The sequence below is a fragment of the Zootoca vivipara genome, chromosome 5 (assembly GCF_963506605.1).
Source record: "Zootoca vivipara chromosome 5, rZooViv1.1, whole genome shotgun sequence".
NCBI lineage: Eukaryota > Metazoa > Chordata > Lepidosauria > Squamata > Lacertidae > Zootoca > Zootoca vivipara.
The window spans coordinates 16,162,358-16,189,079 of record NC_083280.1 but is presented as its reverse complement, the minus strand read 5'-3'; the positions used below and the strand labels follow the sequence as shown (position 1 = coordinate 16,189,079).

Genomic DNA, 26,722 nt, shown 5'->3' with positions numbered 1-26,722 from the left:
ACATTTTGTTTCTTTCCAGGCGTCAGGCTGATGTCCGTGTCACAGAGCAGTCCAGGGCTTTCATCAAACACACCCAGATGATCTTTCCTGCCTACTATTTCATGACACATGGTTATAATTTTGCCCATATTTCTTTGTCATTGCGTGCTATTAGCTACATCTGTTCGGGTTCCCCTCCCTCCTGCTTGATACTGCTAGAGAATAGCAGCTCTTTATCAAAAAGTAACCTGTTAATGAAAAGAGGTTTTTTTTTGTTCTTATTCTTAGTGTTTTGATGAGTGAACAAATATCTGTCTCAGTTAGGAAAGGACATTCTTATGGAGTACAGATATTATTTTACATTAAATGTCATTATTAAAGATGACTTAGCATCCTGTTTTATGCAACTTACCCAAAGAAAAGTCAGCTAATGTATTAAACTTAATTTAATAAAGGACGATATAATATTTGAACACCTTGCTTTCCCCCCTCTTTTGACAAGAGTAATAAACTCTGCTTAGCACAGACATGCACCGAATATCCCAAGTCAACTACGTTGCTTAAGGAAACATGCCCAAACAATCAGCTTTTGACAGCTGCATCTCCTGTTATTTACAGTGGCCATCACAGTAATAACTCACCATTTCTATATTAATAAGGCAGTGAAATTTATTATGATGGTATTGAAAAGTTATTAAGTACTGCATCCCAAGTGACAAAGTGCCACAGCACTGTCACCATCCAAAAGCAGTTGCCCATCCATCACCAAGCTTTCCAGATGGTCCTGCATCTTTATCGCTCCCAGGTTGGTGACATCACCTGTTCACCCCCTCGAAATTGATGATGAAAGCAAACAGATCTATCTTACTTACATTTACCAAATCAATTTAATTTTACAGGCTGTGGCTTAGTGACATATTGACTGTTTTCCTTAATGGCATCTACTATACTTAACGTAAGGAACTCATCTTTGAATCCCAGCTTGCATAATGTGTCATTTCATAATAAAAAATTTTTTATCAACATTTATTTAATGGGAAGAATTATGAGTGTGTGTCAATTTTTTTAAAAAAAAGTTTCTATGATTATTTTGTCTTTTTCTTCATTTTTAAGTTTTGTATCCGTATAGTTAAAGCTATGGTTTTTCCAGTAGTGATGCATGAAAGTGAGAGCTGGACCATAAAGAAGCCTGATAGCCGAAGAATTGATGCTTTTGAATTATGGTGCTGGAGGAGACTCTTGAGAGTCCCATGGACTGCAAGGAGATCAAACCTATCCATTCTGAAGGAAATCAGCCCTGAGTGCTCACTGGAAGGACAGACCGTGAAGCTGAGGCTCCAATACTTTGGCCACCTCATGAGAAGAGAAGACTCCCTGGAAAAGACCCTGATGTTGGGAAAGATGGAGGGCACAAGGAGAAGGGGGCGACAGAGGATGAGATGGTTGGACAGTGTTCTCGAAGCTACCAACATGAGTCTGACCAAACTGCGGGAGGCAATGGAAGACAGGAGTGCCTAGCGTGCTCTGGTCCATGGGGTCACGAAGAGTCAGACACAACTAAACGACTAAACAACAACATCTTCCTAAGGAGCTGAACAGTATATCTTTCTTTAAAGGTCATATCAGGAGCAGTCAGTCAATCTTCTTATTTAGTATTAGAATATTATTTTCTTTCAGGACCAAACTATGCGTTACTTTAAACATGGGCATTTAAAAGTCTGCTTTAAAAAAACTACACTTTTTAAAAGAAAATGCAGCCTCCAAAACAGCAAAAGGGGTTTAACTTTCCCTTTGCTTGTTTTTCCCTGCTGAATATTATCTCATTTCCCTGCCCACCCCCACCCACTGCTATTTTGCCCTGAAATTCTACCTTTGGGGGCAAAATGTTTCAGGGGAGAATCTTGGCAGGAAACTGTTACAGAGATAAAGGGTTAAAGGGTGAAATCACCCTCCTGCTGTTGTCAAGACTGAAGTCTCATTCAGCTACTTTTGGTACCGAGGGAGGGAGGGAGGGAGGGAGGGAGGGAGGGAGGGAGGGAGGGAGGAAGGAAGGAAGGAAGGAAGGAAGGAAGGAAGGAAGGAAGGAAGGAAGGAAGGAAGGAAGGAAGGAAGGAAGGAAGGAAGGAAGGAAGGGCCAGTTGTAAGCATGCTTGATAAAGTATGCCTTCCATGTAATGTGTAGTTTGCCCCTTGCTAAGGTTCACAATATTTCCTATAAGGTAGAGGTAAAAGGTAAAGGACCCCTGGATGGTTATGTTCAGTCAAAGATGACTATGTGGTAAAAGGTAAAGGACCCCTGGATGGTTATGTTCAGTCAAAGATGACTATGTGGTGCAGTGCTCATCTCGCTTCAGGCCAAGGGAGCTGGCATTTGTCCACAGACAGCTTTCCGGGTCATGTGGCCAGCAAGACTAAACAGCTACTGGCGCACGGAGGACCGTGACAAGTGCCAGAACGCACGGAAACACCATTTACCTTCCCGCCATGGTGGTACCTATTTATCTACTTGCACTGGTATGCTTTCAAACTGCTAGGTTGGCAGGAGCTGGGGGGAAACAACAGGAGCTCTCCTCACCGCACAGATTCAAACTGCCAACCTTCTGATCAGCAAACCCAAGAGGCTCAGCGGTTTAGACCACAGCACCACCCATTTCCCCGTATTCCTGTTCAGCAAAAAAATCCCAATGGACCCAATGGTTAACATGCATATAACTTTGCTTCAAAATTAGTTAGGCATTCATTCCAAGATTTGGCCAAAGTCTGATCCCTATAAAATGTTTTTACAGTTATGTCTTAAATGCTACACTGAACAGTGCTTGCCATTCAGATTTACAGTTGTTTACTTTGGAAAGAAAGAAGCAGTTTTTAGAGTGGCTACTCCCCATGTCAATATGGGAAGTAGCTATGACATTGGCATGCCCCACTTGATTTCCGGAATACAGACATGACGGAAGCAGCACTGGATGGACCCATGGACCCATCACATCTCAAGACAGCCTTCTCCCATAGAAGTTAAGCAGCACATTAAGATCTTCCTTATATATCCTACTCTGTATGAAGGATGATGGGTTGCTATAAAAAGTAGGACCTTCTCAGCAGTGATGCTAAACACTGAGGAACTCTCTCCCTAGGTATATGCACTTCCCTTCCTCCCTGCTGACTTTTAGGAAGCAGATTTTAGAATTGTATGATGGCTCTCATATGGACCTGCATTTATGCCTTTGCACTCAGTCCTGCTTGCAGGCTTTGCACAGGCATTTGTGTGGCTACTGTGAGAACAAAATGCTGAACTAGATGGGCCATTAGCTTGATCCATCAGGCTCATCTTAAGTTCTTACTTCATTTCAGGCATTCACATAAAAATATGAATGACTTCCAGATTTTTACAACTTTCATTGACCTTGGTGGTAGACATATTGTCTGAAATGCTTGCATCAAATATTTATTTTCATGTGTTCCAAAGCATACCTGAAATATTTGGATGTTGATATTTCATTCACATTGGTCCCAACCCTATGGTTTGTGTATGAGGAGCGGGTTCTTGGTGTGATCCACAAGGCAGAGGGCCTTCAAGACTAAAAGGACTGGGATCATTTCCCCATTAAGGAAAGCCACTGAGAATTTCTCGTCACCTACGGTATATGCAGGCAGAATGTGTCAAACCTCACCCCCCAAGCAAACATCATTGTGTGCCTTCTCATTGAACTATGCAGCATCCAGGGAGTTTTCTGCTGCCATTTTGGAAAACATATAAAATCATATTGTTACCACAGTAGACTGCACAGATGTAAAAGCCTGAGCATTGCTTGTATTTTGGTAAACTGAATTTGAATTTCATTTATGTCTTTGGTTAAATGATGTTATCTAGCCCCAGCCCTTGGGGCAGCAGGTTGCAGCATTACTTTTAGTTTGTTTCAATTAATTAATAAAACATGCAAATAATCATGTCCCAAGTGTTCACACTTGTAATAAAAATGTGAGGCGTTTTCTGTTTTATATTTTGGATCTGATGCCTTCTGTTTCCACTTTCCTAATATCCAGCTCAAGCATTAATATACAATGAATCCGAAAACCACTAGGGATAAACTATGTCTCCATGAACATGATGATTAAATCTTTCAAACCACAGAACAGGAGGAACCAAAATGTTCAACAAGCTGCAGTAGAGAAGAGAGGGAATGAATGCATCTGCACACACATGCAAATTATCCAAGTCCTAGGGAAAGATTTGAAGTTTCCTTTCATAGCATTTTCCAAGTAGTTATTCCTCACATCTTTCCCAAGGAACAAAGTATGGTGAAATCACAACTTTTATGTTTTGTGCTTTTTTAATGTAGGTTGTTTTTTAAATTGCTGACAGCTGTTTAAAATCTGTTTTCTTTGTTGATTAAGAAGCAGGCCGTACTCTATTTTGCAGTGAGCTACAAATACTTGGCCTCAACACATGATTGGCCTGCTGGCAAATACTAAAACTGCAGTGACAAACTGCAAAAAAGCTTGACCTTTGCCCTTGCCCAGTGACCTCTTGTTCGATTTGTACTTTAGCCAAGCAATACCTGATTAGACAATGCTCAGCTTTGGACCCACAAACTGAGATCAAATTCAAATTTATAGCTTTTCATTTAAGCTGCTCTACAGCACTCCAATTATGACCCAAGCAGAACTATGTCACAACATTTTTTTTGTCCCACAACACATTGAATATGTGAAGTATTTGAACAAACACAATTGACATGATATTGCAGACTTCATATGGGCACAATGTTTGTATGGGTATTGCAGCGTTCTATGATGTTAGGAGGACACTAGGTTGTAGTAAATATTTCTACACATTCGATCACAATTTCTAATTATAGTTTTCAATCCTTCCATCTGACCTATTAGGAGAGAGTCATTTAAACAAAAAAGAAAGAAAAATAGGCCAGTTTTGAACAGCAACTACTTCAAGTTATAAATACTCCAAGCTAGATACTTGTTATTAACTATCAGCAAAATAAGGCCCATATTTACAAATATTTTTCATGTATTTTATTAAAAGTTTGCTTTTAAAAGTATGACTGTATTTTGTGTGTTGGGAGGTGCTATATTTTAATACTGGGTGCTTAGTTGAAATCTGTAGATATAAAATATTGAATACACCCAAAACATAAATTGTTAGGGCATGATTCAAGTTAATAATTGCATCAGCACAATGAGTCCCACTAGCGCATCAGGGCTTCTTCCATCTCCTCCCCCTGCATACCCCACCTGCATACCCATCCCCAGTTCAGTGTATGAGGGGAGGGGACACTGTTCTGTCTGACAAGCATACATTTTTGTACTGATGGAACAACTGTAATAATACAATAGTGGATTCCTTTGTTTGTAGAGATAACAATGCAAACTATGATTTCCTTCCACCTTTAGAAACAAGATGGAGGGTATGGCTATATTCATTATGTGCTCTTAAAGAGGCTATATAAATGGGTCTTACAATATTTTTGTTAAGATCGCATCAGAGTACTCAGTTTCAACATGCCATTTTATTTGCACAGATAGACACATTCTGTCTCATCTACCATTGTACTATACTTTGATTCCAGGAAATCAACAAGATTATATGAAAAGCCCCCATGAACTATGAGGTGATATATTTGAGAAGGTATGACCATACTGCCACATAATAAGCAGCATCAAAGCATAAAGTGATGAAGAGCCACCTTGTGGCTTTTCTGCATATACAAGAGAGGTGAGAAAAGAGTAAGACTAGATTTATTTTTAATATGACAGATTTTTTAAAAAAGAAATGGGAGCCAGAGAAGTTGAACAATGCCTGGGCATTCCCACTGGATGAATATAATGCTTGCATGCTTTGCAGCCACAGACAGGAATGAAGCTCTGTGTGGGGAAAGACCCACATAGGACTCAAGACTGGATAAAAGACAGGCCGCAACTTTATTGGCTTCAGGTTCGCAGTAGCAAGGCATGGCAGGCAGGCAGGCAGGCAGGCATGGCTCATGTTTCTGACAATTCACATGCTATTGGAGTGAGTGAGTGAGTGAGTGAGTGAGTGAGTGGGTCAGTTCACCTGCTGGGGAAATGTAGGAAGGCGGAAGGCAACTGCTGTGACAATTTGAACCAGTCCCGTGAGTGCCACCCAAACATCCTGGGATGCAGAAACCCTGAGGTAAACTGATCCATGCCTTTACTGGGGTAGTAGGAGGTAGTAGGGAGCCCACACTCCTGTCCTCTTAACTAAGGATCCTGCCTGATATGCCAGCATCTGGTGCAGAATGCAGCAAAATGAAATAAATCTGCAGCATGAACCAGGCAGAATAAGTAAATGGTGGGTTGCTGTGAGGAAGTCAAAAGTCCCAGGAACAGAAAAGCCAGACTACATTGGTCCTGTCCATGGAAGACCTGCCTTATACATGCATGGACAAGTGAGGATAATAGATTCAGGTAGGTAGCTGTGTTGGTCTGACGCGGTCAAAATAAATTAAAAAATTGTCCAGTAGCACCTTAGAGACCAACTAAGTTTGCTCTGGGTATAAGCTTTCGTGTTTCTGGATATAAGCTTTCGTATCTGAAGAAGTGTGCATGCACACAAAAGCTTATACCCAGAGCAAACTTAGTTGGTCTCTAAGGTGCTACTGAACAATTTTTTAATTTTATTTATTCATTTCGAGTGAGGATAATGTCTTCTTCTCACTTGGTCAGGCTGAAAGATACTCCTCTTGCAAGCCATATTGAGTGACTTGCCAAGCTACGGCAAGGTAAAGCTGCCTGGTCAGCTGGTCACTCAGTATACCATGCTCCTTCCACACCCACAGCTGACTAAGTGAAGCAGCTGACTAAGGCAGCTGATCTTGGTGGGAATGACAAAGGCAGAAAATTGTTGCTTATTGCTTTATTTTTTCCTGTGATTGAGCTTGTGAGATTTTCTGTCTCGGGTTAAGTGTTAAACTTAACCAGGCAGCGTTTGAGTACTGTGCAGCTTAAATTCGTAGAGGGTGCAATTTGCTGCTCTGCCTCAGGCAGCTAAATATCTTTGACTGGACTTGCCCCTGTAACAATGGGAACTCTCAATTACAGGTGGTAAAATTTGAATGTGGGAATCTAAAGGACTTTTCTATCTCAAGATCCTCTAGGTGGCAAATATTTCTCTGATTCAGAGAGGGGGGGGGGAGAATCATAGCTGTCAAGTTTTCCCTTTTCTCGCGAGGAAGCCTATTCAGCATAAGGGAATTTCCCTTTAAAAAAGGGAGAACCTGACAGCTTTGGGGAGAATAAATGGCCTGATGCTGTCAGGCAAGGAAGAGAGCAGGCCTGACTCACTGTTGTCTAAGGCCAGACATAATGTGTTGGTAAATGAGCCTGGTCCACAAGGAATGGAGGTAATAGGGCAAGGTGGTCATGTTATATGAGAAGCTATGAGAATTAGAAGAAAACAAAGGGCATTCTGTTAGGGCTTGACAAGCCACAGGACTCAGAAAGAAGGATAAGGAAGCATTACTGCAACCTAAATTTCTAGGATGACATGTTCATGTACTATTTTAATGGATGGCCTGTGATATCACAAAATATACTATAAACAGCACTGCAAACATCATAGTTCTACAAGATTGTTCTCAGGGTACAAAAAGCAAAATCTGAATTCTGGTAATTTTCAAAAAAATGACACCATTTTAATGGAAGGATATGTTTTCATATTATGTGGCATATTCAAACCATCAGCAAAAGCCAACAAAGAAAAAAAATCCACAAACCATCAAAGCAAGTTCAGATAATGATTGCCTTTACCTACTCCTCACCATTCACCTTAATGAAGGCATTTGAAATCGCAAAGCCAGGGTGGACTGATGTAGGAGGAAATGTGAGCAATCCACAGAGTCTCATCTCTACCTAAATGTGTTCTGTTCTATAACAACCCAGAATTATAAGACCCAATATTATCAGTCCTTAGATACACCAAAAATGTTATTTCAAAAATATCTGCACTTATCCATTAGGAATCCTGCCTTTATTAAAAGCAAACAGATTATCACTGAATATAACACAATAACATATACATTTTCCTACCTCCCATCCATTGCCAGGATCTTTCAGACTTGGGCGATGTTCTCCTACATATGGTCCAAATCTTTCATCTACTTCAATCTTCCTTTTGGCCCATATCCCTAATCCGGCTCCAGGAATATTTGATTCTCGAAGCTCAAACTCTGATGGAATTGGTATGTCATCAGGAATGTATATTGGAGCTTTGTAAGGAGATCCCTCCTTTGGTGTGAAGGCTTCACTTGATGTTGCTGGAGATGATTGTTCATGAATACTGAGTGACAAAGTGCTTGGTTCTCCATCATTTTCAGAAGTTTCTTCCAAAGGAATCTCAGGGAAGCTTTCATATACACACTCGTTATCTGAAAAGGATTCCAAACATGAAGGGCAAGATGAGTGGATGTGCTTAAGAGCCTATTTAAAATCAATCAAAGAAGTGGGCAGGCAGACCTTTCTTATTCCATAGTTTAGGCACCACAACTGAAAAGGCCCTTTTCATACTTTGGTTGGCAAAGGGACAAGGAGGATTTCAGAAACAGAGCACATGTGTCTAGCAGGGTCATATGGGTGGAGAGAATTCCAAAAACACCATAGTCTTTGGCCTTTGAGGGTCAAAGCCAGCAACTGGAATTGAGCCTTTGAACCAAACCGGAAGCCAATCTGCCAAAAGCAGATACAAATATGATCTGGCTACAGTATTCTCAACCAACTGTAATTTCTAGATTGGGCTGCCCCTCATGGCAATGTAGCAGGAATAATAATAATAATAATAATTTATTATTTATACCCCGCCCATCTGGCTGAGTCTCCCCAGCCACTCTGGGCAGCTCCCAATCGAATATTAAAACAATAATGCATTAAATATTAAAAGCTTCCCTAAACAGGGCTGCCTTCAGATGTCTTTTAAAATTAAGATAGCTGTTTATTTCCTTGACATCTGATGGATTTACAGTATCCAACCTAGAAATGAACTAAGGCATGAATTACAAGTGCTTGATATGATTTCTCTAGAAAAGAGCATATATAGCAAACCACATAAGGGTACTCCAGCCCTGTTAGGAATTTCAAAAGGAAATATAGAAAGTGACCATTAGCAGCACCTAAAACTAATTTCAGATAATTTAATAGCAGAAAATAGCTATGAAACTTATTAGAAATAATTTAATATAAACTATTTGTGTTAGGATTGAACTACATGTTTATGCTGGTAGCATGAAAGCTATCTTTGTGTGATGGCTTCCCCATGTGACAACAGTCATAGCATATAGTATGGCTTGCTATATGGATCTCCCAAGCCTGGGAAGAGTGCTCATACCACCACTTGCAGCGTCAACAAATGTGTGATATGGCACTCTATGAGATCCAACCACTCTGTGGAGCAACTGTAGCATAAAACATGTTTCTGGAAGCCTCCACACTGCTGTCATGACCACTTCTTAAGAACTAATCTGCTGGACTGGAGCAAAGATCTGTCTCATCTAGCATTCTCTTTCTGCCAGCAACCCTTGGCTGTCAGTCATCCTGGCATATGGTTATTTGGAGCTATGTTGACTAATATGGACGTTCAATTTAGTTATCATGGCAGGCAAGCAAGATCACTCTTTAATGGACTTGTCAAATCCTTAAAACACACACACACACACACACACACACACACACACACACACCTTATATAACCTAGTGGCCACCACAGTACCTTGTGGCAGTACATTCATGTTAGTTATGGTGTGGTATAAAGTTTCCCTTTGTCTGTCTTGAACCTATTGCCAATTAATTTCACTTGGTGACCCTGAGTTCTAGTATTATGAGAGGTGACCACTGATGCAGAATTGGGATATATATTTATATTTATTTTTCACCTTGTCTTAAGAGATCAGGGCAGCTTACAATAGTTCATTTTCTCATTGCATGTCTGAGAGATGGTGATTTGCCCACTTTTTCGTAGCTATGGCATGTTAAGTTTTTTTTAAGTTCAGAGTTAGGTCTGCTGTACACATTTAGCACAATGAGCTGGATCTGAAGTGGCAGAATGAGCTGCAACACTTCAGAAGGATGCAGGGTGCACTAGATAGATAGATAGATAGATAGATAGATAGATAGATAGATAGATAGATAGATAGATGATAGATAGATGATAAATAGATAGATAGATAGATAGATAGATAGATACTGTAGGTAGGTAGGTAGGTAGGTAGGTAGATAGATAGATAGATAGATAGATAGATAGATAGATAGATAGATAGATAGATAGATGGATGGATAGATAGATGAGAGACAGGCACACACACACACACACACACACACACACACACACTCATAGGTTGAAACCACACAACCAAAATACTTCCCCTCCCCCCAAAAAAAAATACCTCGTGCCTTGCAAACAGAAAACTTGCACACCAGGGAGAAATGCTCAGACAGGGGACTTTAGTAGGTGATGCTGATTTCCTACTTGCAGGGAGTCATTTGTTTTAATGATTTTAAAAGAGAGGGGAACATTTAGGTCCTGCCTGCAGACTTCCCATGGGAACCATGTTGGCCACTCTGAGAACAGGATGCTGGACTAGATGAGTCTTTTGCCTGATTCAGCGGGGCTGTTGTCCATAAACTCTGGCTTTTTCAGTTAAATGGATTAGGTGGTAACTAATGGAAAAGTCTCTGCCTGAGAAAGCTATTACCAGCCAGAGTAGACAATACAGGGCTAAATAAACAAAGAGTTGTTGTTGTTGTTGTTGTTGTTTAGTCGTTTAGTCGTGTCTGACTCTTCGTGACCCCCATGGACCAGAGCATGCCAGACAAAGAGTAGTATCTAGTAAAAAGCAACTTTCTCCACTTTATTAATGCAATACCATGGTGCCAACATTATGAAATTAATCAGTCCTGGTCCCTGGCCCAGATTCTCCAGAATAAACTGACCCCTTTGATTACAGGCTGCCACCCCTGATTTTCAGGAATGGAGGAAACCAGAGTTAGGCAAGCAAAGAGGCTTAGTAATCAGATGTGACATTTCTCTCTTACAATTTATTTTAATGGAGGTTTTCTGGTTGGATCTCTCTGCATCTGGCATAAATATGAACATTACAAGTAAACACAACAGTAACTGATCAAAAGATCTCCCATCAAAACCCAAACATTCCTTGTAGCACATTTACAGAAATAAATAGCATCTCCCTTATCAAACTGAACATATATATATATACCATTGCATTTTTTTTGAAAAAAAAAACAATACAATGGTCAAGTTTCTAGTGACCTTTGGCAAAATACTTGCAAGAATGTTTCTCAACTAATAATTCATAATGTTTAATTTGATTATAACTGCATTTCTAAACATGTTCCAAATCACCCAGGCTGCACAGGTCAGAGAAAAGTGTACTTTCACACTTTCTGTTAATGAGAGGCTTTCTTTGTTCACAGAAACCATCCTGTTACGTTCACAAATGGGGCAAGTTCTCATGGGTGCTAAAACTATTTTGCTTCTTGATCTTTCAGTCTTTATGAAAACAGATGTTGGGAGGAAAGCATCCTTAATTTCCTCAGCCAACACAATTTATCTCCACATGAAACAAGCCCCAGAAAACCTAAACGTGGGAAGCAAATACACACATGAACACAATAGTTGCAGTTTTGATTTCCAGGCAGACCTCCTTAGGATAATAAAATTGTCCCCGTTAGGAATTGGGTAATATAATTGCAATGTCTGAGTTGGGGAATAGAATAGATTAGGTAACATGGAAGTTTAGACATTTCCCTTCATTAAAAAAAAATCCTCATTGCTATTTTGCAATAAAAACACGAGCAAGCTTCAAAGGAAACCCTGTAGGAAAGGTTAATTGCTACTAAAAGACCAGGGTAGACACCAGTGTGTGCAATTTCTGCACAAATGTGTTATGTTGGCAGGAAAGAATGCACATGACTACGGCTGTGATATTCCTGATGAAGATGATAGAGCAGCTCTGTGCCAAGGCTAATGCCAGAGCTTTAACCTCTGTGGAGCCTGGGGTCAGTTTAAACAGTAACCTAGGCTTCTGTGTGGAATATGAGCAGGGGGGTTGACTTCCTTCCACTTGGACAAATGCTTAACCATTTAGCCGTTTTAGTATCCTTTTCCATTCCAAAGGCAAAACAAGATTCCAATATAATGTGTTTGAGAGTGAGTTGGGGAATTTTAAAGCAGCTAGGGCTCCTTAACCTTCAGCTAATAATCCAAATACAGAGATAGGCTTGAAGTTAGTAGCAACAGAAGGCCAGAGGTGTGTGTATTTAGTAATTCCACAAATGTACTCAGTTAATAAAATTTTTTGGAATGAAGTGCAAAATTCAGCATTTTGAGAATCCCCTCTCTTTTGAGAAAGTTTCAAGCTATTAAGACTGCATGCCTGAAAATGTCCCATATTCTACATTATTTAAAGTACTTTTCCTACATCAAGTCCTAAGAGCATTACTTTTTTTTAGTAATCCCGTCATACGCAGCAGGAATGTTATCATCACAAACATTACTACCTTTGAACCTTGGATATTGAAACAGCATAAATGGCTGGAATAGTATTCTTCCCAAACCTTGTTTTTAAAAGCATTTTATTCATGATCATGAAAGGGAGAAAAAAAGCATATATATATAATCTTAAAATTTCCAGTTTTTCCATTTCTGGCCTTGCAGGAGGCATGTTTCCATTCTTCTCTAAGTTCTTTAGAATTCAGCCAAAGCTAAGCAATTATAAGTAGCAATTATTTCATTGGTTGAAAGTGCATGCTTGAAATCAAAAGGTCTTAAAATTGCTTAAGTTTCATTAGATCACGGATTATTTTTTTACAAAAGCATAGCAGTATTGTTTTAATTTCAGCTGTCCTCCACCAGTGTGAATTAAAAGCGTGACTATTAGAATAAGAGCATAACTACCTAAGAAGAACCTGGCTGGATCAGGCCAGTGGCCCATCTAGTCCAGCATCCTGTTCTCACAGTGGCCAACCAGATGCCTCTGGGAAGCACACAAGCAAGGTCTAAGCATGACAATACTCCCCCCCCCCTGCAGACCCTAGCAACTCATACTGCCTCCAATGGTGAAGGTAGAACATAGCCATCAGGTTTAGTAGCTGCTGATAACCTCTCCTCCATGAATTTGTCCAATCCTCTTTTAAAGCCCACCAAGTTAGTGGCCTTCACTACCTCTTGTGGGGGCAAATTCCAGAGTTTAACTGTACACTATAAGAAGTGCTATCTTTTATCTGTCATGAATCTTCCAACATTCAGCTTCATTTGATTTCCCCAAGCGCTAATGTTGCAAAACCTTTCTCTGTCCACTTCCTCCACACCATGCATAATGTTCTATCATGCCACCTCTTGCTCTCCTTTTCTGTAAACTAAAAAGGCCCAAATGTTGTAACCTTTCTTCACCGGGGTTCCTGCACCCTGTTGATCAATAGGGTTGCCCTTTTCAGAAGCTTTTCCAATTCCACAATATCCTTTTTGAGGTGAAGTAACCCAGAGGCAGATTTAAGGGACTGTGTCTGGTTCGTACTAGGTACAGAGCCTTGGGGAGCTATACGGGACGCCACAACTGTTGTTTAGAATGGAGCAAGAGAGGTGGGGATACCAAATTTGGGCAACACACAGGGCACCACTGACATCTGAGACACCAGGGTCCACCACTATGTTAACCAGAACTGTATACAGTATATGTAGTGTGGTCACACTATAGATTTGTACAGTAATATTATGCTCTTGGCAGTTTTATTTTCAGTTTGTTTCCTAATCATCCCTAGCATGGAATCCACCTTTTTTACAGCTATGGCACTTACTACTACTACTAATAATAATAATAATTAATATTTTGTATACCACGATCAAAGAGTCATTCACGACATAAAAATACAAAATGAGAGCACAAAATACATAATAAAAACCAAGAACAAAAATTAAAACAATCCAAAAACAACCCCCAAAACACATTTAAATAGAATGTCGAACAACAGTTTCGCCTGGCATCTAAAGATATGTAATGAAGGCAAGCCTTCCTGGAGAAAGCATTTCACAAACAGGGAGCCACTGCAGAAACAGCCCATTCTCATGTTGCTACCCTCCAGACCAGGCATCCCCAAACTTCGGCCCTCCAGATGTTTTGGACTACAATTCCCATAATCCCTGACCACTGGTCCTCTTAGATAGGGATCATGGGAGTTGTAGGCCAAAACATCTGGAGGGCCGCAGTTTGGGGATGCCTGCTCCAGACCTCTCGTGGAGGAGGCACACAAAGGAGTGCCTCCCATGATGATCACAGGGCACGGGTCAGTTCATATGGGGAGAGGCAGTCTCTGAGATATTTCTTTACTGGGCCGTTTGGACTGAATTGACATTATGGTTTGTTTGTTTTTTCAATTTCATCAGAAACCATTAAACAAATTTACTTTTATAGTACAATCTTATGTATATCTACAGGGAAGTAAGTCTAGCTGAGTCCAATGGGCCTTACTCTCAGCTAAGTGTATATTAGGATTGCAGCCTTTGATGCTTGACTGAACTCACATATCAATTGCAAATTCTAAGCTTTTTCACCAAAAGGTTATATTTTTGAAATGAAATTTCAAACATGAATAAAGGATAGATATACTGTATTCCTAAGGAATCTGTGTAACAAACAAGATCTCCCATATACTGATGAGTTTCACATTATTATATGTTCATTTCAACTGAACCTAACGTAGGTGTGAATGAATCAAGAGCTGGATTATACTTCTGCTACTTGTGCTGAATAGTTGGTTAGACATTCCAGAAGCCCTATGGAATTGTAGAAAACTACTCACCTCATTAATATTATTCAATGTGAGTTATTACCTCCTTCTAGACAGTGTTTGATTTTATTGAGCTATACAAATCCAAATTCTGATAATACTCACTCTGGTGTGCAAGTTGAAAATGTCAATGGAGTTACTTTAAGGTTGACATATATATGTAAGTAAGATTACAATCAGATTTTTGTCATTAGTTGAAATCTATAGTGTTTCCCCTGCCTGTAACAGAGAGGAATATAGGCCACAGAATATTTAGCATTTCTTTTATCTGTCTATCTTGATGGCAGCTTCAGCTTTTACAAAAAGCTCGCTTGCAGCATGGATATTTTGCAACACTATTCTGTTTTCTTTCTTGCTGCTAACACATTATTGCAGGGGGGAAATCTGCACAAAGAAAATACTGTGCATATCCAGCAGAGGTGGGAGTTCTAGTTAGTGCCAATCCCATAAAATGTTAGAAAGGCAATACAGAACGAACTACTTCTGGATTTATTTCATTTCAGAAAAGAAATGGGTGTGTGTGTGTTAATAAACAAGTAGGACTTGCGCAACAATGGCACTTGACAAATAAGAGGTCCCCTGTTCCTGCTTACTCAAAGAAAAAGAAGGCACACCTTTATAATGTTTAAAAAATAATGTACAGGATGCTGACCTGTTTCATTTTATGAGTAAAATGCCCATCATTGGAATGGGCACTGTGTTTGTGCAGAGGATAATGTGATAATGCAGAGACCTTGGGGCAGTGGTGGTGGGGAGTATTAATTTCATGTCTATCCTGCCTTTATTCTGTGGACCTCAAGGAAGGTCCACAGGCAGTCTCCCATCTAGGTACTAACCAGAACCAGATTAGATTACCGTAGTTTAGCTGCAGCAAGATTGCTGAATTATGTGCCATGTCCCAACATGGATCCTACTGTCTTAGAAGAGGAACAGCTTCTGTCCACTCTCAACTGTGTCCCAGAGTTTAGCTCATTTGCTTTATCCTATAGAATTCAACAAGAGCCAGATCACATATGCAAAGCTCCATTTTTAAATTTTCACATCCTGCCCTATATTCTGATTCTTGGTGGGATACTACAGTGGGGCAGAATATTGAACTTGAAAGAATGTAACAAAGAAATAGAGAACAAACTGTAATGTAGTATCTAGATAGAGTCATTCCAGAGGGATACACAGAATTGCAGAATTTTGTTTCATGATGCTACCATAAGGTAGATGTCAGCACTTGAGCATTAGTGAAATATGATAAGCATTCACATTCCAACACATTTAAATTTTACATAGAATATTTCATAGTCTGAAAAAGCAAGGCAACTGTGGAGTCTGAGGTCACCAGAAGTTGTTATCAACATTGCAGATGTTATTCTCTTGCTTGCTTCGTTATGCAAATTCAAAACTGAATATGAAAGACAGATTGAGGAGTTAGCATGTGATTCCCTTGGCTACTGTTCCTTTCTTTTTTTGCTTCTAAGTGGTTGTTCAATTCTTAAATCAGGATACTACTTATAAGAACCATCTACTCCCATATGATCCTGCCCATGAACTAAATAAATATAATAAGGCAGTGTTACAAAAATGTTTTAAGCAGGCACGGAAAAGAATGGAGTGAGGGCATCTGCCCGATCTCAATAGGCAGGGAATTCCAAAGTGTAGATGCTGCCACACTAAAAGGTTGTTTCTTAGAAGTGTAGAACAAGAATTATGTGGCACCTGTAACAGTTCAGATTGAAGTGGTCGAGTGGGCATATATAAAGGGACACGGCTGGCACTGTGGTCTAAACTACCAAGCCTCTTGGGCCTGCCGATCAGAAGGTCGGCGGTTCAAGTCAAAGCAATGGGGTAAGCTAGCAGTTTGAAAGCACACCAGTGCAAGTAGATAAAAAGGTCAAAGGGGTCCTTTGCTTATTTACCTTTTATATGGAGTAAGGTGATCCTGCAGGTAAACTGGCCATAAGCTGTTAAGGGCTTTATATACCAATAGTAACACTTTGAACTTGGCCTGGCAATGCCAAGCATACTGCTAAAACAGGAAGTTTTAGACATCTGTAGTAGACTGCCTTGCCATGTCACCAATTATGAAGGCTTGCCCTACATTCTGGCTACAGGAATGTCAATGTGGTATTGACTAGGCTGCCAGAATCATGGAGAGCTGCATTCAAATTCCTGTTCAGCCAACTAACTGAATGACCTGGACCTGGACCTGGACCTATGGTGAAGATAAATTGGGGGGGAGGTTCATGTCTGCCACTTTGAGTCCTTGGGAGATGAGTAAGTTAAAAGTTAATTAATTAATAAACACAGAGCATCAGCAAACACATATATGTGCACACACTGCATGAGCCAGAAATATACTTCTTCCCCTGCACCCACCAGATAAATTAACTAAAAGTTCTAATCTGAATTCCGATATAAAAATTCTGAATTCTGAATTCCGAAATTCACAACCCTCTCTTGTGTGGAATTAATGAATAACACTTGTCAATCTGTTTCTTGAATTGGACAGCTCACATAAACATTAAGAACATTAAGAAGCATTAGGGGGGGAAGCATGATATAAATGCTATACTTTATTATTGTTGTTATTATTATTATCATAATTATTATAAGTCAACATATCAGACATGATTTATTTCTATATGCTACCAATATATAGAAAGAGTGTTGACAAAGAATCACCTCCCTGCCCGCCCAAAATGAGTTGAGCTACTGAAGAGGCATAATGAACTGCAGGAAAAGTAAAACACTGATAAAACTGAACACTTTGGAGAATGCAGCTGCAGCTTAAGAAAGATCATTTCTATATGAGTAAGTGGTCATTCTCGGCTAGCAGTTAATACCATGTAATAATACGCTAACTGCATGAGAACTCCACATTGTTTCTGGAATATGTCAATATCAGCTTGCACAATAACTAGCAGCATTTGGGACTCTGGATAGTGTCGGCTGTGTCTAATTGAGTAACACTGTCTAAGGCATTTGACGTGCACCAGACACTGTCTCTTAATTAGGGGCCAATATTGAAAGACTCCGGGTCAAATTCTGCTTTTCAATTACATGGGTGCTGTTCTCCTTGATGTCAGCAGGAGCTGCACCTGCATACTCCTGTTTGGAATTAAGTATGCTGCATTCTATATATAAACTATGGTAATTATTGCAGCAACACAAAACAGAATTTATTTGCAGTTTTACAACCTCATTTTATATATAGCTCTAGTCCAACCAACTTTGGTCAATGCATTTATACTATCTATACTTCTCCTCTACTAGAACTCAACTGCAATCATAAGCATGAAAAATTATTTGCAGTTAACAGGGTTTGAACTACAGCATTATATCAACCTGGGCGTGCCAGTAAAGTTTTGCACTGGCTGATAAAGTCTGCTCAGCAGAATATGTTCTATTCTGACTTTCAGAATCCTCTCTGGGTAACGTACAAAGTGGAACAAAAGGAAGATGAAAAACTTCCTATATGTACTATGACAGGTAAAGGACCCCTGACAGTTAAGTCCAGTCGCGAACGACTCTGGGGTTGCCGATGTTTGTCCGCAGACAGTTTTGCCGGGTCGTGTGGCCAGCATGACTAAACCACTTCTGGTGAAACCAGAGCAGCACACAGAAACACTGTTTACCTTCCCGCTGGAGCGGTACCTATTTATCTACTTGCACTTTGCCGTGCTTTCGAACTGCTAGGTTGGCAGGAGCTGGGACCGAACCACGGGAGCTCACCCTGTCTTGGGGATTCAAACTGCCGACTTTCCGATCGACAAGCCCAAGGCTCAGTGGTTTTACACCACAGCGCCACCCGCGTCCCTCTATATGTACTAGAGCATATAGTATACAGTCATACCTTGTTACGAATGCGTACGATATGGGATACGTATGCGCCGAACCCGGAAGTACCAGAATGGGTTACTTCCGGGTTCAGCGGTTCATGCATGTGCAGAAGTGCCAAATCGCGTTGCGCACATGCGCAAATGCAGTGCTTCATGTTGCGTACTGCTCATGTTGCGTACGGGGCTCCAGAACGGATCCTGTATGCAACATGAGGTACCACTGTATATAGAATACTATTCTTGGAAGGAAGGGTAAATAAGAACAGAAAGTCAAGGTGAAATGCAGGGAGAGAGGGGGGGGAAGACGCCTTAGGGCATATTCCAAATTAACACTTTGTATTTAAACCTTCACATATAATTTAGTGCCATTAATATATTAATATAGTGCCATGGGAATAAGTTGTAAAAATTCTAAGATCCAGCTCAGAGATGTGTTAGGAAAATATTGCATTTATAAAGTTTCCACTTACCTAAACTCAATGGTTTAAAAATTAAGGGCACCCTAGATTTGCTGAGATCAGCAAGTTATGACATTCCCAGCCAGCATAAGTCCTCAACCCTAGCTCAGCTGGACATATACTGGTTTAACATCCCGGCTCAGCCAGGACTGGCAGCATTTAAACCAACGTAAGTCCTAAAAAGCAGGCATTCCATGGGAGTGATGGTGGAACGGCTGAGGTGGCGTGGGGACATACACTGGATCCTAACTCTGTTCAGCTTGGTTAAGTGACTGGGAACACGGAAGAGCTTACACCAACAGCAAGGATGGTGTAAGTCAAACTAAATGCTTGTTTCCCTTCTGCCAGGCTTAAACTGGCTCAGTCAGGAGTAGCTCCACTCCTGGGTGGACTTTGGATCTGGTGTACTTCCCATACTTGCTCCCTTAACTGGAATGTAAGAACAATGTAATGTAAAATGTTGATTAAATAAATAGTACATTGAACTGAACAGTCATATCCCGGGCCTGATGAATCACACACTGAAAAACAGAACTTTCCATTCCACATTCTAGAAATCTATATGTACTGAGTCCTCCTACATCAGTACACTTAGCCATGTACTTCAATGTGTGTGGCAATTACTGTATGTGTGTACACCCTTTTACTCCCACCAATAAAGTAAATTGAGTTGTCTACTGCATCTTTTATTTTATTAAGCATTAATTTAAAGCATCAACTACAGATATTACTAGTACAGTTGTGATTGTGCATACTGGAGTTACCAGTACGTATGCAGCCTCTAGGTTTTGCCTCTGGGCTTGACAGCAGAGAAAAGCTCAGGTCTATGTCACAGGTGAGCTCACAAGCCCTTTTGCGTCTTTACAGACAGGCCTCAGATTTCAACCACCACTGCCCCCAATGATGTACAGTAAACCCAGACAATCTTCAGAACTGACAGCCCAATCCACAAGCCCCTTAAAAACCAAGCATTCTCACTTGAAACAAAATGCAGCTGCATTGAAGTTACCAGGATAAAATCAGCTTAATTCCTAATATTTTGTCTTAGCGCAATTGTAAAACAGTCTATAAGTGAATTAAACTTCATCTCACAATATATATATATTTAAAACACCCTAGCCTACTTGAAAACATAAAGTCATTAGTAGACCTTCATCTTTTTAAATTGGGATGTCACAAATTAATGCTGGGAATTACACGTTTTCCTGTTTAAAAGAAAGCTGTAATCACAGATGACTATTCCTCCAAATTACAATAAAGATAGATAACAGAATGAATTATAAAACAAAGGTTAGAGACAGAAACTGAGCATTGTGGCGGTAACGACTTTTAATTGGATTCAGTTTATCACATTTTTCAGAGTACCACAGAAGCAGAAGAAAGGATTAGAATTATTTCCACATTTCACTGTTTGGCATAATGAGAAAACAGAGGGAGGTCCTCATCCCTGATGCGTATGGTGAGCCACAGGAGATGTTTAACATGTCAGGATATAGTAGCGTATGGTCCCGAGACACAAATGCGTGGGCTCCATTATAATGTAGCAAAGTGTAATCAATTGGGGGGGGGGAGGAATGGCTAGGTCATGAAAATTTGTTAGGCAAGAGCATAATTTCTAAAAGGAAATTTAACCCCTTAGTGTCATCAGTGACTTGTATATTTAACCTACAGGAACCTTTTGTTTTAAAAAAAACAGTAGTGGGGAAATGTTTTGTTTCCCCCCAAATGATTTATGAATTAATAAAAATTATGGATAATTCTAAGTGACTGCTACTAAAAAGAAAGAGATGTCACCATTTGCATTGGTGGGATGCAATTCTGCAACACCTCAGGTTTATCAATTGCAATTTCTTTCTACACAGCTTTGAGGTTCTAGACATCCTGATGTTAAATATTTATGTTTGAACAATATGATCCTATGCATGTTTATTTAGAAGTAAAACTCAGTGAGATATGCTGCCTGATAAGTGTGTTTACAACAGGCACCTAACTACTGCTGCACCAAAAGACCAATGGGAGATATCATTTTAAAACAATATTAATACCATGGGCATAGGCTCCAGGGGGGCAGGGGGGCAGATGCCCCCATAATCAATAAAAATCAATAAAAATACATAGCAAACTGAGGTTCTGCCCCTCCTAACAAAAGGCTTGCCCCTCCCTAACAAAAACGTTGGCTACACCCATGCTTAATACTATTACAGAAGACAATGGGTGTGTGAGATAAGTGAGAAGGTAATGTGCCTGGGTAACCTGTGTCTTGGCATGTATTTTCATTTAGTAAGACCCAGAATTAGCATTGGTTTCTACAGCTAAAGAAGAAATACCACCCATTTCCAGCCGGTTAAAGCTTTTCCATGCTACATTACTCCTCCTTTTACTGCTATATTTTAGAATTTGCATATATCAAACTGCCAAGCTCAACCTAGTAAATGACCCTTTACTCCATATACAATTCCAAATCTATGGGCCTGGTTGGAATTTGACTATGGTCTGGATCCTAATATAACATAAGGAAATTCATAGAAGGGAATTTTCCCATCTCTTCCCTGTAGCCACTCGCATTCTCCAAAAAGCCTCTCTGGGTAACTGCTGCAGAAATCAATTGAAAAGCATTTATTTATTGCCTTGCATTTTATCCTGCATTTCTTCTATCAGGGAACCTAAGGGGAAATGTATGCATGTGGTACCCAGGCAATCGCACATCCAGGCACTGATCAGCTGCAGACCTGCCTTCATGTAAGAACCAATCCAGATTCCAACACATCAGCTGAAACTTTTCATTCTACAGAAGGAAATTTCCATTCTTTAAGGAAAGGAAAGAGATTTCTTACCGCAGCCTAACCACAGCCAGCACCCCGTTCACTCAACCCATTGTGAGTGAAGAAGCGCACCTTCCAAGTCAAAGGCTGAGTTTCAGCAACTTTCACAAATTTCACAATGAATTGTGGTTTTTATTATTAAATGAGTTACCCAGCTTCCAACCATGTCTATTTAATAGAAAGAGAACCAATATTCTTTCCAGTACCAGGTTATTCATGCCATACATTTATTGTCTACATCAGTGGTTCTCAAAGGTGAAAGAGGAGAGAATAGTGAATGTTGCAGGAAGATTCGAGGACAATCAAAGAAATATTGAAAGATTTCAGTATAGTGTAATATAGTGCCGTATACTATACTATACTATACTATACTATACTATACTATACTATACTATACTATACTATACTATAGTATCAAAATATTTTATTTTTTAAATATATAACCAGAATCAGTATCCACACCTCTCTTCAATAGTATTGACTATTCTTCTACAGTTCTCCATGACATATTGTTATGAACAGGGATTTTCAACTCTGAAAAATATGAAAGATCAGAAAAGACAAAGATTTCTTTCTGAGATGAGAGTTTGTCTCAAATTAGATGTAATATATATGAGATTCAGCAAAAGCAACCTCACATTTCTCATTGCGTTTGGATACATACTTAAGGTACATGTATAAGATGCTTGTTTATGGAATGATTCATGTTCCTATGTAGCTGCATTGTTCTATACTTTCTGGATGTTCCATGATCATATTATGATGTAGTTGTGTTCTAAGTTATAAATCAAGCACTGCTAAGAGTTGTTTCTTTTTGTTTTCCAATGTGTTTTTTTAAAAAAAATTGGTGTGGCATGAGCAAATTCTGAAAGTGTGGCCCAGAGAAAAAAGTTTGAGAACAAAGTCTGGTCTATATGGACAACTTTAATTTTCTTTAGAAAACCATTTTTTAAATCCTACCTTCGGAAAAATGACACTTTTGCCTTTTGAAATGAAGTTTCAAACACATGATGGGAGGCAAAAATATATGGGGAGGTTTTGCGCATCCCTGGCATTCATAATGTGCAGACTGAGCGATTAGTGATTAGTGAAGTTAGCAATAATTCCCAATTATGTAGTATGTATTTCATAGCAGGCTGGTGTTCAGATTTTACATCTAAATGGGTACTACTCTCCCCTCACCCCATTCTAGTGATGGTTTAATCATTTGTGGGTTTGCTCTGTATAGCTTTGTTACTACATCATGGAGACAGAGGCTGTTGTAGAACCACCCAACCAGAAAGTCTTTAATTATGTTATTACACTAATAGACCCTTAATTATATGTGAATGCCAGGATGCAACATCACAGTAAGCCCTTGAAATGCTAATAAAAACATGAGAAACCAATCCGGTAATCAGAAAAAGTATCAATTCAACCTACAATGCCACCAACTTGAAAAGAAAAATCAAACCCTGGCAAGAATATTTTCCACCATTTATTTTGCATGGGAAATTCCAAGCCTTACTTCCCCCACCAGCTACTTGTCAGCCGCCAACCATCATCAAATTTCTCCAAGGTCATAACAATAATAAATAGAACATACTTAGCTGATTGGGAAAGTCATGAATCTTAAGAGGCTGTATAGTATACATGGAGATATATGTCATGACTTACTATGGTATCTTAAGTATATTTATCAGTTAAATTTGTTTTATTTATTTCTTTTTTCTTCCCCATCTTTGTCCAGCTTTTGCCCAATAAGGTCTAAAACCATGTCTAAAACCATGTTTGTGAAAATAATTTCAAAATACAAAGTGGGAAATTCCGTTCTTGTGGAGTTGGTCTTCCACATGAACAAAGAGGGAGGAGAGAGTATACTGGGCTGGTTTTCTTTCTCTTTCATCCTCCTCACTTCATCCTCTTCCTTGCCACAAGTGACAGCTGTGCCCATTGATGAGCAACAGGGGGGATGTGAAGAGGGAGAAAAAGACAAGCCAAACATATTTCACCTGCCTCCGTTCAGCTAGAGATGTAAAGGCCCAGGAAAAAACCCAGAAAAATACTGTGTGTGCGCTTTTTCCCAAAGACTTGTTTTGTTTTGTTTTCAGAATATGAATAAAATGTTAAAGACACTGTGTATTCACTCCCTGCCAAAAGATATCAAAAAATTGCCTCTCTAACACAAGAGCAAGATACATTTCTGCCTCTAGGGGGCACTGCCTTTGTCACAAGAGAATGAAGAAGGATTCTGTGTCTTCTTTGGTTATGGGCTTCTCCTTGTTGTCATAGTTAGTGAATCTATTTCTGTCCTCTTGACTTGACTAGGCTTCAAATAACTGGTAAGGGCAGAACCTACAGAGTAACTGAATTTTGTTGCCATCCAATATATTCTGCTGCAAAGAAAGAAACTGGTCTATGTTAGGAAATACACCAAATGAAGAAATAAACTAACATGTGAAAAGGTGACCCTGCTGAGATACAGCTGGGGACATATGCTGGCTGGGAATGTCTTAATTTGGTCATCCCAGCAAATCTAGGGTAAGATTGTGCACTTAATTATTAAACCAACGAGTTCAGCTACGTGGAAACTTTAGTTATAAATGCAGTATTTTCCTAAACAGATCTCTGAGCTGGATCTTATATATTTGATATTAATGGCACTAAATTATTACTTAACCTTTGGCCCCCCCAGATGCTTGTGAAATGCAAGTCCTATCAGCCCTAGCAACCATGGCTAAGCAAGATTTTCCAGGCTGCATGAAGCATTTGACAGTTCAGAATTGGGGAGGCTTGCAAGTGATCCCTGACTGTCAAATGGGTGGGGAGCTTTGGATTGGATTGGAAATCTGATGAGCCATTTTCCAATTGAACAGTGTTAAGTGTTTCTGTGTAAAGATGCTCAGCTTGTAATAAAACCAAATATTACACAGTAAAAAATAAGTATTAAGAGGTCATTATCTACAAACTTAAGTGGCATTGCTACACAGAACCATCTCTGCAATCTTCCCCCTTTTTGCCAAATCTTTTTTATTGATTTTCAAATTTTTACAAACTGGTCACTAATTAAAACAAAGTAAAACAAATTTAACCTTTTTCCTAATCTGACTTCCTGCACGCCTTCCTGGATGTGTTGATGGTTCTCCTTAGTCATATTCCTCAATTATTTCTAGTTTATCTTCAAATGTTACAGATACCTTACATTACAATATATTTGCTTTTTAACTTAATTCCTTTCCAAACAACTATCCATCAACCAATCCCTGCATGTATATTAAGTTAAAATTTTCAATTTCAACAAGTGAGGTTACTTATCAGATTGTCAATCCCTGCTAAATCTTTGATTAATATCAATTAACATAAAATGAAACTTCTCCTTCCATCTCTGTGTGTAGAGACATAACAATATTCTTGCTGCTCAACTCCTTTGTCCCATGTCACATGTAATCAGCAGTCTTTTTTTAAAAAAAAGATAGGAACTCCATGGTCAACCATCTCACTCAATATATTTTCCCACCAGCAACATCATAGCAACCAGCCCGCAATGTGTGTGGGGGGGGGGGATTCTCCTAGATCTTTCACAATCCTTATTACAGCCTCTCCCCCTGATCCAAGCCACTTGAGTGGATATGTCCCACCAATGGAATTTCCAGTTCTTCTTTATGTAGACAAATCTCCTTTCTGGCTGGTTTGCTTTTAATTCCTCCATCGTACAGTGGTACCTCAGTTTAAGTACACAATTGGTTCTGGAAGTCTGTACTTAACCTGAAGCGTACTTAACCTGAAGTGAACTTTCCCACTGAAAGTAATGGAAAGTGGATTAAACCGTTCCAGATGGTCCGCGGAGTACTTAAACCGATGTGTACTTAACCTGAAGCGAACTTTCCCATTGAAAGTAATAGAAAGCAGATTAATCCATTCCAGTCGGGTCCGCGGAGTACTTAAACTGAAAGTACTCAAACCGAGGCGTACTTAAACCGAGGTATGACTGTATATTATCCAATGATCCAACAGTCTTGCAAACTTCCAACTTGTATCTACATATCATGACCTACTCTGCTTTGATTCAACTCACTTCTCAAATATATTTCAAGATGAAGCATGTCATGTCTGAAGCTCCATCAGCTGCATTAGTTCACCATGCTCAAATCCTTTGAAAGAAACAATTTGTGTTGATTTGAGCAACAATTAATCATCACATTAATAGAAGGGCTAGTAGTTGCAGTTGATAGGGGAAGTGATAGTTTGTTTGTTGAGAAATTCTCCCCTGCTGGGTTCTACTTTTTGAAAGCATACCTTTAATTTTTGTATGAACACAATATGCCTAAATTGGTACCTGGCTGCTGTTGAAATGAAGTCATATTTTGAAGAAAGCCCATCACATACATCCAAACACTAACACGGTCATGGATGGGGATACTCAGTTAAATAGATGTTTGTCTAGAAGAGTCATCATCTGGCTAGCATCTCTGCTGAATGTTTCTAAGCAGCTAACTGATGTATACTAAACAAATTTGGTTTGGCTGCAGCTAAAGCCGCCCTGTGGAAATTCTCAACATACATTTGTTTGATTGAGCTGTCATTTTCAGTTGATCTGCTGATGATCTGTGTCACTTTGTTTAAATGTCCTTGCATTTTTTTTCTTTATACAGCAAAAAAAGAAGAAGAAGAAAGAAAAGAAAGGCACGCTTTCTGTGATGGATTAAATGAAGGTGAAATTCGAGAGTTACTCCTGTTTTCGATTTCTGTGTTCCCAGACAGGTGGGTCTGGAATGACAAAGAACTTCATACGCCAACACTTGAAAAAACAGAATAGAGTAGATGC

At 39.6% G+C, this 26,722-nt stretch overlaps 1 protein-coding gene across 15 annotated transcripts in view; it reads right to left on the bottom strand.

Annotated features, from left to right (window-relative positions):
- Positions 1-26,722, bottom strand: part of MECOM (MDS1 and EVI1 complex locus) — a 490,680-nt gene that overhangs the window by 259,304 nt on the left and 204,654 nt on the right. For all 15 annotated transcript variants that reach the window (XM_060274382.1, XM_060274377.1, XM_060274375.1 and 12 more), the window contains exon 2: positions 8,041-8,378. In XM_060274382.1, the coding sequence (XP_060130365.1) occupies positions 8,041-8,378 (338 nt within the window). The remainder of the gene's footprint in view (positions 1-8,040; positions 8,379-26,722) is intronic.